This window comes from Syngnathus floridae, chromosome 16 (assembly GCF_059516105.1).
Source record: "Syngnathus floridae isolate MCC-2025c chromosome 16, RoL_Sflo_1.0, whole genome shotgun sequence".
Classification (NCBI taxonomy): domain Eukaryota; kingdom Metazoa; phylum Chordata; class Actinopteri; order Syngnathiformes; family Syngnathidae; genus Syngnathus; species Syngnathus floridae.
The window spans coordinates 2,121,853-2,133,146 of record NC_142428.1 but is presented as its reverse complement, the minus strand read 5'-3'; the positions used below and the strand labels follow the sequence as shown (position 1 = coordinate 2,133,146).

The window sequence follows — 11,294 nt, the reverse complement described above, 5'->3', positions numbered from 1 at the left end:
GTCAAAATGGCTGAAGGGCGTGTGATGATGTGAGCACTGTTTGCGATAAAGCCTGCTCCAAAATCACGTCCCCATACCGAACCCTTCTCTATAAATCCCCTGCACAATGCATACCAGCCTTCTCCTCCGCCTTGCCTAGCTCCCGCCCACACCCAAAGACTCCCTTTGTTCGAGCCAAATATTCAAATTTCAAGAGAGCAGACTTGGAACTTCAATTTCCCACTCGCCGCATTACACTTGGAGATCTGGAGTTGCCCTGACAGCTGAAAAGGTCAATTTAGTTCTGCAAGGTAGCACATAGCAGCAGTGGTTGAAAATCAGGTAGTTTTATGCGCTGGTGGAGGTAGAGGGGGTGCCGCAGGGGCACTGGCTCCCCGACAATCAAAATGAATTGAATCATCTTTCATTGGAGATAAGCGCCACTACTAAATGAGCTTGTTTGGAAAAGTAGTAGTGCAACCTGATTGGACGACAAAGTGCTTTGCGATGATGCGGTGACATAACCTCACTACCGCATCACGGCTTTAATGTAAACGAACTCGTCTTTGATAGTCTGGGTGAGAAAAATGTCCAGTATTTTGCAGCTTTTACACTTAACCTAAAAAAAAAAAAAAAAAGCTTTCCTGTCGGATGTGAGCCATGCAATCATGCTCCCTTGAGGTATGTCAAACAAAAACGCACACATATATTTAATAAGTATTAAAGCAGCTACAAATGTGCCCTCGCACCCCCTTTTGAATGGCATATCCTCAAATGATCTTAGTTGTCTAATTATCCGCATATGAAAAAATCTACACACCCCTGCTGAGATTTAATGTGCCGTATAGCACTTTCTGGAAAAATAACATTCTTAAAGCTTTGATGTGGCTGCGTTCACAATCAACCAATCAATCAAATTCGCGTTAAATTAGTTGAATGAGTTAGCGGTGAATAACCCCAAATTAAGTTTGGCTATTCTAAGTAAGCTTTTCTTGTCCCCATTTCAGTTGCTTGAGATTTCAGTCACAGTTTGAAATGATTTAGTCTCGTATGAACAGGGTGTGCAGACTTTTCCTATCCACCGCACATGTTAATAAGGCAAAATTAGGGATATTTCCACCCTGAATAGCAGCAGCAGTAGCAGCAGCATGGTTACTTGATCTCTGGCTCCCTCTGCGGGATATTCAACGCAAGTGCAAGTCTCCATGCTTGCTCTCGAGTCCAGAAGAATGAAAAAAAAAAGGCAAAAATGTCCATTTATTTGAAGACGAGCCCCAGAAAATAGCATGGTAGATTTTTTTTGTTGTCACACTAACGGGCGTGTTTGACATCTTGTTCCACCAGAGGGCGATAAAACCCAATTTAAACGTATTTTTCCTCTTGTTTTCCAACCAGAGCCGCAGTTGATCCAACAGGAATCCTCTCCTGGATGAGCCCAACAGGAGCAGCGGCATCATAAGAAACGCCTTATTATTCCGAGGGCCCTCCCCAGCCCTCCCTCTCCCTCCCCCCTCCCTGTTTTATCTCCTCCCCCTCCTCCCTCCTCTCCTTCCATCTCCATTTCACCTCCTCTCCCTCCCATACGGCCTCCCTCTCTCCCTCCCTCCCTCCGCACTAACGACATTACAACCTGCTTGCAAACCGCCGCCCATGCCCGGAGCTCGGCCGAGTGCGTTGAGGCGCAGAGCCGCGGGGGTGTCGCCACCACAGTCGGACTGAGAAGCGCGCACGCACCCGGACGACCACCATCACCTCCAGGACGAGGGAGGGCGAGGAGGAGGAGGGGGAGGAGGAGGAAGAGGAGGGAGGTTTCTAAGAAGGAGTGGAAGCAGGAGAGGGAGAAATAAACACCACGCGTGTTTTCCCCTTTTTTTATTTTTATTTTTTTAGCGCGTGTGTCGGGGGAAAGAAGAAGGAGGACGGGATCAACCACCGGGGCCGAGTAAGTCGTGATTTTGCTTCTTTTTGCTTCACATCCTGCAGTACCGGGGAGGGGGAAAAAAATAATGATTCAACTGTAAGAAAAATGAAAACGTTATATTTCTTATTTGGCCCCGCCCCATTTCTGCATCCGACAGGTGTAACCGGTCATGTCTACGCCCGTACTCCATCATGTCAAATCGATCTGTGCGTTGTGTTGTGATGCGATGTGAGCAGTCTGCCGTTCCAATATGGCGCACCGTGTTGGCCATGACATAGCCCTGTCTGGAATCTGTGTGTGTATTTTTGTGTGCATGCGTGCGTGCGTGCGTGCATACACTCCCAGGCTGCTGTGCTCGGGCCGGTACAGTACACCAGTATGCATACGGTATGGAACGCTGGGAATGTGGTTGTGAATCCGATTTCAAAATTTAAAAAAAGATGACATGAAGGATCAAACTATGCAGCTGTCAATTGAATCTGTCAAAAATAGACACAAATCCGGGATTGAGGTCAATTCAACACAATATCTAAAAATCGAAGTGAACTCTGCATAATGTCAAAATATTATCTTTAAATGATTACTAAATGTCAGCTTGCTAGCAAAAATGCTGCAAACGTGAAGATTAAATTCTTTAATCTAAACAAGCTCCTAGTTGTGGCCATTTTGCGGCTGACTGATTGGACCAGTAAACAAGCAGTTTGTTTTACTCGCTCCCGTGATTGCTTTGTTAACACAGCAGGTGCAGTCGACAACACCAAAGTGCTTGTTTTTCTTTTGGTGTCTCTTCCAGCGATTGTTTCTGCACACGTCTTTTGTTGAGGCGATGAAAGGTGAAAGCGTAAACAAAAACACGCCCATTGCATCCAAATTACCGCCAAAGCTCTTTCTATTATTTTGGTTGCGGTGTGTAAGATTTTAGCAAGGTGGCAAACTTCTTTAGATGATCCAGAGCAAGGTCCAGATTCTTTTTGGGCGGTGTTGAAGTGAAAGACCCTCGAATGGATTCATAGACTTCAATATTCTTAAAATCTCAAAATTAGTGTCTTTGTCTTGTCAAACAACGTATTGCCACGGCAACAGTTGCGTTAATAAAAGAACATAGTATAGTAAGATCTTTAACGTGGCCCATCTTGTTTCTTTCAGTGCCGTGTGTTTCTACTAATCTCTTTTTCTCCTGGATGGTCACATCACACATTACACACACTCCAGCCCCCTCCTCCCTCTCCCTTTTCCACCAACTGCTTTGTCATGACGGATAAGTTAAAGCAAGAGCGCATCACTTTCTTCTGGAAAGTGTCATTTTATCTTCTCCGGTCAATTCCCCCCCCACCCAGCTCAGATTCGCTGGCGCGCACTCATGATGATCACCCGTGGCCTCCATCAAAAGGCCTATTGATGCAAAGCCAAGTTTGTGGGGGGGGATGAACTGGACACAACCTCAGCTTCACACACAAAAACATTCACCATTCCGAGCAAAAGGCGCAAGTACATAAACACTAGCCGAGCCTTTTGAGAACCTTTCTGGGACGCTACTAAAAGAAGGCACCTAATGCTTCCTGTCGGAGGGGCTCGTCTCGTTAATGCACTGAGCTTCCTAAATGAGGAAGCTGCTGAATGGCCAAAAAGACCACACGAGCACTTTCAGGTAACGTATCCACTACAATAATGCAACCCGGAGGACTAACGTGTTGGCGGAAGGGGAGGGGGGGGGGAGTATTCGAAGGATTAGTCCGGAAGGACTGTTGAAGAAATGCAGCAAAAATTGGAAGTAGCATTTTGTTGCGTAATACGGCTGAGCCTGTCTTATGTCAGACTTGACTTCATTTGACTGTCTACAAGAGATGTTCTTCACGGGGCCGTCTCTGAGGTGGCGCCCTCTGACTTCTTCAAACGCTATCTTGCTCGGGTTTTCATCGTTGACCTGAGTGTGTGACTGGCCTGGGACAAGAATGTGTGTGTGTAGGAAAGGCCATTGTTGTCTTTATTATTTTGTCGGGCCCGAAAGGAAGGAAGACGAGAGCAAAGTGCTTCTCCATCGGTCTGAGACGGTGGCTGGAGATTAGTTTCCTTTCTCTTGTGATGGTCATTAAGCTTAAGAGTTATTTTGCTGTCATCATGTGTAGTGGAAACTTTTTTTCTCCTTTACCAAACACTTGTGAGATCATCTATTTTGGAGAAGCAAAATAAGCAATTGAAAAATCAAAAATTCCATTTAGCACCTCATCGAAACATTTTGACTAGAAAAGTGAGAACGTTTTTCCCGAACCACCAAAAACAAAACATTTGTTTTGATGCCACCTTAATGAACTCCAAATTAACTTCTCTTCACCACTTGATTGCAAAAGTGCTACTCCGAGCTGAGCTGTTGATTGCCTCTCAAGCACAAGTCTCCAATTAAAAAGTGAAGTAGCCGGCTTTTTTTGTTTCCCGGTTGATCGTTCCACTCGACCGCTTTTAATAGCATCCCTCGTTATTTGTTTTGATTTTCTAATAATAAAAAAAATGACCACCCCCCCCCCTCCCACATGACTGCTGCAGTCTTTCCCAGCTCAGGCATTGAAGTGTTTACTGCCTGCTTGAGTGCGTGGGTGGACACGAGCTGTTACAGTCTCCACTTGGTGCACCAGTTAAAAATAATCTTTCTGTTGTGCACCATTTTTTTCCCTTGAATGAATAACTATACGCTGTGCCGGAGGAATTAGCTATTAGCGGCGAGCCGGTGGGCCCTTAATGTGTTCCTTCTCGTAAATGCTCCAAAAACATCGGCTGCACTCATCGGGGGAATCGGCTCGGTCATTAGTCAGCTCTCCCGCAATGGACCTGCCTTGACATATTGACAAAATACAGTTTTGTTCGGTCAGGAGCACTTCCTGTTTATCGGCAGGTTCGGCTCATGTTTATTTGAGCTTGAATGTTCTGATGATCTTTTCTAAAAATCACTTTTTCCTCAAAGCCCCGCCCACAAAGAGCAGATTGGCCAATCACAGTTATCTTGATTTTGGAAGTGTGCTTTTGTGCACTTTATGTGATGTCTTTGTTGTCAAAAATGTGCCCGGGTTCAATAAAAGTTGCAAGGCTTTGAGCTAGAATGCTTTTCCCACAGCGGGAGCTTTTATGGAAGGCAGCATTGAAACCGCGGGAGTGCGTGCAGTTGCATGGGCGGCGGTCGATCAGATGATTGTGCTCGTGTCCATGTGACGCTGCACAGCAGAAGGCCATCTTGTGCCTTTGAGTCTGTGTGTGTGTGTAGATTGACAAAAAAAAAATCCTCTCTGGTGCATGTCTCACATAGTAACACACACTTAAGCTAAGAGGCTAGCATCCCATTAACGCTAGGAGTAATGTGGAAAAATCCCAGCGTACTGTGAAATTTATCACAAGAGTACATTGAGTAATTAAATTAAAAAATATATGTATTTTTGGTTTAATTAAGAATCTAACGTATTTGGACGATTTACCGCTAGACGCTAATGCTTCAGTTTGTATGTTCTAAAATGTGTTACACCAAAGACAACAAAACCTTTCCCAACATGATTTCATGCAGCCGCCTTTTTTCCCCTTACGGTCTGACTTTTGTCTGGAAATCATTACAAGTAGAGCAAGAATCTCCTGCATGCCTCCACAACTCTCCTGCGCTGGAAAGCATCCAAAGCAAAGCAACGCGTATCGAACTTGTTGACAGTTTGTTTGTCGTGAGCGGCGATGCAGCCAGCAAACGCTGAGGTCAGCAAATGTTTGCTCAACCAACATCTCACTCTCTCTCTCTCTCTCTGTCTGTCTTTCATTCCGCCTTTAGGATGGATGAGGTGTCGCAAGAGGAGAGGCTCCAGGTCATCGCTGTGAGTAGAAAAGCAACACAGAACATCTGATTCGCTCTGCGCTACGACGCTCAAGCCAAAAAGCTTTTAAGCGCCATTAGAGGACATCAAACGCTAATGCTCACGCTAAGATGGTGCACTCCCTTTCTGTAAATACTGAAAAGATAACTGGATATAATAAAGATGTGAATTTTTTTTTTTAACACACAATCATTATTAACACCAGCACTGCCAATGATTATTTTCAGTCCTAGAAAACAGGGTGTGAATTTTGCTGCATGCTTTGAATGCTACTCCTGATATTCATTCACCGCTCATTTGTTTATAGGAGAAAAGGAAGAAGCAGACGGAGATTGAGAACAAAAGGAGGCAGCTGGACGACGACCGGCGGCAACTCCAACATCTCAAAGTACGCAAAGTCACCTCATTGTTTTGAAAACAAAAATCCAGGATGCTTTCACTTTATATTTATTCATCGTACATTGTTGCTACAACAGCAGAGAAACCATTTTGACATTCAACTCCCTTTAACTGCAAGTGCGAGCTAAAGTCACGCTGAGCTGCCAACCTTTAAAAAGGCTTCAATCCAACTTTATGATACACCAAGGCTGCCGCCTCCCGGGCGATGGCGACTCCCAGCCTCGGCAATTCCTTCTCCCCGTGCGTTAGTTACGGAATGTTCCGAATGGACGGCAGATAACACCAGGAACTCCCACCCCCCGCACGCACCATGGCGTCTTCACACACTCGTCATATCAAGAGGCAAGGTTCTTGTCAGCGTCAACGCTATCAAAAGTGTTTGGGTAGGTTGACGATAAGCAGAGGTGGCAAGAGTGTTTTAATATCACGGACTAGCTTCGGGCTCGCATTGCAAACGCCGCAGCTAGGTTCCGATTTTTCAAACGTAGTGATTAAAAGTAAAATGTCACCAGAAAAACTAGTGAAATTGTTGCTAATCCAAAGATGGCAGCGAGCGTGTGTGACACGAGTTCATCTATTTTCAGAAGTCCTCTCTTATCGCATTTGTGTGTGCAGTCATTGTGTACCTCAGCGTGGCGACGCGCAAGCCTCAGACAATGCAGACGGCTTTGGCACAGGAAGCGTAGCTTTGTCCCACTCCTGCCGACAGGAAACGCCTCGCAGACAATCGCACGCATTGAAAGTTCTGTCATACGCGACAATGCAAAAGAAATTTGGACTAGCCGTAGCAAGTCTTCAAAGCCTGGCATCTCATTTCAAAAGTCTTGCGCCACGTGGTCACGTTTCCTTTGAGCCCCCTCGCAAGTCGCAAAGTACTACTTTTGTCCAAAAAACCCAACAACCCCATAGCTTAGGCGTTAGTATGCTAGCTTTCTTCTAATGCTAACACATGATGGGAAGTGTCTTGCTATAGTTCTTTAAGTAACTGGTATTTGACTACAAACAGTTCAATAACACATTTAGTCATTCAATAAAACAGCACTTAGTCATAAATTATTTATCCTCTGTGAGGAGCCGAAATGAGTCTGTTACTTCTACTGGCCCCAAATGGCCATGGGAGGCAGAAAAACTATTTAATTTTTTAAAACCTATGGAACTGGGTCATTAATGTTTGTTTTTGATCAAGTGTAGTATTAGAGTGCGCTATTTTTTGTCATTTGAGATTGCAATTGAACAAACTTCTTGTTTGCGACGCATAAGATGACAAGAAAAGCCATTTTGGGTGTGTCACTAAAATGACATCATCATCAAAAGTGGCCTGTTTTGCACTTCAACCTGTTTTAATTTAACGGAGATGTACGCTAGCAGTTCTTTGCACGTGTGTCTGTGTCGCAATTCTACGCTTTGTCTGCTTCGTTTGCAGCTTTTTAGAACAATGGAGAGACGCACAACTTAACGACCCTGCTGGTGTATGAGCGTGTGTGTGTGTGTGTGTGTGTAGTACATCACATGATGTCATCTGCTGGCGGTGTAGGGTGTGGCCGGATTAAAACGGCAGTGAGAGGAGAGAGAGTGAGAGAGGGGGTTTTTAGATTCCGTGCAGGTCTGGCAGAGGAAAGGGTGTTGGATTACAGTTGTGTGTCTTTTGTATTCTCTGTTAGTATGACACCACCCTAGTCTATGATTTGCCGTATTGACATAATTCAAAATTACCTCGCACGGCCAACTGAAACGCTCTCACACATGACTCCAATGCTCTCATACAATACCTGGTCACACCCGGTTGAAATGCTCTCACACACACACACGTCTGACAAAGATATTTCAGCATATGAGAGTGATGTGTGGAATGATTTTAGATGAGCATTTGTGCGTGCAGAGAAGATTGAGAGAAAAGCACTTCCACAGATTAAAAAGCCCCTGATAAGAAATGACGGGGATCAGCTCTGACATTTACCACACTCCACCTCAGAAAGTTCACGAACTGCCGAACGCATGCAACAGGGTAGGAAACAGGAAGGGGGGAAAAGAAAGAGGGGCTGTCGAAATTCTCTTTGCATCACGGCTGAGGAATTCACAAGTTTTTTTTGTCCCAACGGGGGTTGGAAAACGCTCCCAGCTGCTTTTGCCTACGGCCTCTAGAGGTCGCCTGTGCGTCACTTCCTGTTGGAACAGCTGCAAAAAAGGCCCACCGTGGTTTATATTTGCACGACATAGCCATGAGAAATATTTGTTTTGCTTTCTGCAGGAGAGACTTAAGATAACAGCAGGATAGCGTTTGGAAATGGATGGAGAGGTTCAAGACGCTTTTATTTATTTTTTTGTCCTCAAAGCCAACAATCTTTAATTGGCCGAAAAGATTTTTCTCGCTTGACAAATGAAAATAAAACTGTGAGCTGAGCCTATGGGGATTTTTGTCCCTTTTTGCCCAGAATGAATACATTTGGTGCAATCTTCAGGAAAAAAAAATCTTAGAATTATCATAATCATCCAAGACAACTGGTGACCTTTGTCTGTGCAGTCCAAGGCTCTGAGGGAGCGCTGGTTGTTAGATGGAGCTCCAGCCGAGGAGGAGACGCAAAGGCGTCTGCAGGAGGAGGAGATGAAGACCAAAATCTTGGAGCAGGTCATTTTCAGGTCAGTGTTGAAGATAAACTATTTGTGGGGAAGGGGTCAGTCTGCTAGCTTAAGTCGAATGCACTGATCAGCATTATGTTTCAATACAAAAATGTGGAATCAATAAATAAATACATTTCCCTTTCTCAATCGAACCACTGAAATAAAACCACATGGAACTTGTTCTATGAGACAGGCTGGAGCAGGAGATTGAAGAACTGGAGACAGGAGTGCCAGCCAATAAGGGTGTGGCCAAAGAAAATGGAGGTAGGTGCATCGTGTTGCCACGGCGATGTGCAATCAAAGTGGAAACCATAGCAACTTCCTCATGTGCCTACTCGAGAGAGAGCGAGAGCTGCTAAAGGCCACCAGGGGAAGGGGAAAAAGTAACAGCATGTTTTGTTTATGAGTGTGGATGGATACTTGTGGAACAAAATGGAAACGAGTTAGAGTTGTTTTTCATGGGAATCACTTTATGCAGATATTTTTTCCCCCAAGGCATTTATATCTGGTGGCAATTTTGTACTTGGAATTTTATAAATTATTATGAATAAATTATTTTGAAACTTAAATTTTAGTTTTGGCTATAATACCCCACACCCTCTGACTTGCTGTCTCTGCCGCCCCCCGCAGGAGAGAACGGCGTTGTGCAGACCCCCAAAAGAGAGGCGGCCGGGATAGAGGCCAAGCTGCTGGGCCCCAGCCCCGAGCAGGCCAGCGCCGACAACCCCGTCACGCTCGTCTTCATGGGCTACAAGACGGTGGAGGAAGAGCAGGAGGGCCGCACGGCCGCCGCCGCCGACGGGGCCGACGGCAACGTCAAGGCCGAGTTTGTGATGATCGAGGACGGGGAGGCCAAACTGGCGGCGGGGGCCGCCGACGCGGCCAAAGAGGACCAGGCGCCGCCCAACGGGAGCATGGCCGAGAAGGAAAAGGCCGAAGGGGTGGAGGAGAAAGAGAAGAAGCAAAACTGCAAGTGCTGCGTGGTCATGTGAGCTATGTGTGTGTGTGCGTGTGTGTGTGTGGATGCACACAAGGGAATGAATGTGGGGGCTTGTGTGCCATTGCATGTGTCTGTTTGCAAACGCGTACTTTAGCTTTGTGTGTGTGTGTGCGTGTGTGTGTGCGTGTGTGTGCGTGCGTGTGCAGAATGTATGAGCGGTGTGAGTGTCAGGACCGTACAATGCCAATTCACCACCTTCGAGAGCCAAAACAAGCTCCAGCTCCAACTAACAACAACAAAAAAGAATCCACAAAGACTTACAAGTACTCAGCCTACTTTACACTCGTATTTTGACTTTTGGTTTCTATTGATAGTTTTCTATTTTTCTGTCTATTGTATTCCGTATATCTTTGTTATTGTTATGATTATGGGACTGTGTACTGTACTGTTTGTTGTTATTGTTGGAAAGGGAGGAAATATCTGCTAGCTCTCTGGATTGTACCACTATCCCCTCATGGGGGGGGGGCGGGTAACCTGGAAAATTAAAAGAAAAAAAAGTCATTCATTGTCCAAACAAGACACAGATGCTTCGGAATATATATCTCTGTAGGCCTAGCTAACTATTTATCAGCCAATTTCATATTGCAATATTGTCCGAGATATTATTTTGAATAGTATTTTAATATATTGACTTGAAATTACGTTTTATACAGTGTATTTATTTGTTTTTTGGGCGGTTTTGTGTGTAATCCATCATGGCCACCACCATTAACTTGCATGTAAACTTTGTGTCATTAACCAGCGCCGTCTTTCGCTGACTTGGCTCGGACTTATGCCGCGGGTTCAAGTGGTCAATGTTGAGAACATTTCAATTGACGTTTACATCACATGAAAACATAGTAAGTAACCCCCACCTCATATCAAGTCATGATGACTGTTTTAAGAGATATCACCCCAAAAAGTTTTTTGCTTTTTTAAGTGAGCAATATCCGCATTACAAAACTGACCACCTTAAAGACAAAAAAAAAATCTGAATTGTCACTTGAACCATGCGGCATGCAGAGTCACGCGAGCCACCGTTCGATCACAATATATTCCATAGATGCTTCCCGTCACTACTATATGTGGTATATTTTATATTTATATATATATATACGTATATATATATATATATAAAGTCACAGCTTTTTGTATTATTTCAACCGTTCTGAACAAGTGAGTTGCACAGCTGCCCGGGGGAGGGATGGTGTCGTTCCCCTCCTCACCCCCTGCGGACAGTAGACTTGTAGCACTGCATGAAGCCTCGCAACCGTGTGAACTGTCTCGTCACTGTTATGTCGTTTTTGATGTGTGCGCAATCACCCTTTCACGTGAATGTAAACGCCAGCCTGAGTTCCATCGGGATGTGCAGGCCCCTGAAGCGAGAAGAAGAGGAGTCAGGCTTTGTGCAGCTCACGCTTAATGCTTTTTGTGTCTTTATCAACCAAATAAAATCTGTTGCTACTGTAAAATTGCCTTTGTGAAGCACTTACTGCTTTCTTTTTTGGGTTCGGTGCATTTTTGTGTATTTCAACCAATATGGAGGTAACTGATG

General features: G+C 44.9%; 1 protein-coding gene across 1 annotated transcript; it reads left to right on the top strand.

The window, feature by feature from the left end:
• Positions 1–537: 537 nt before the first annotated feature.
• Positions 538–11,211, top strand: palm1b (paralemmin 1b). The gene is made up of 7 exons (XM_088399808.1): positions 538–660; positions 1,375–1,921; positions 5,700–5,742; positions 6,050–6,130; positions 8,663–8,778; positions 8,954–9,024; positions 9,391–11,211. The coding sequence occupies exons 3-7, from the start codon at positions 5,701–5,703 to the stop codon at positions 9,750–9,752; spliced, it is 672 nt and encodes a 223-aa protein (XP_088255934.1). The 5' UTR covers positions 538–660; positions 1,375–1,921; position 5,700; the 3' UTR covers positions 9,753–11,211.
• The last annotated feature ends 83 nt before the right edge of the window (positions 11,212–11,294 follow it).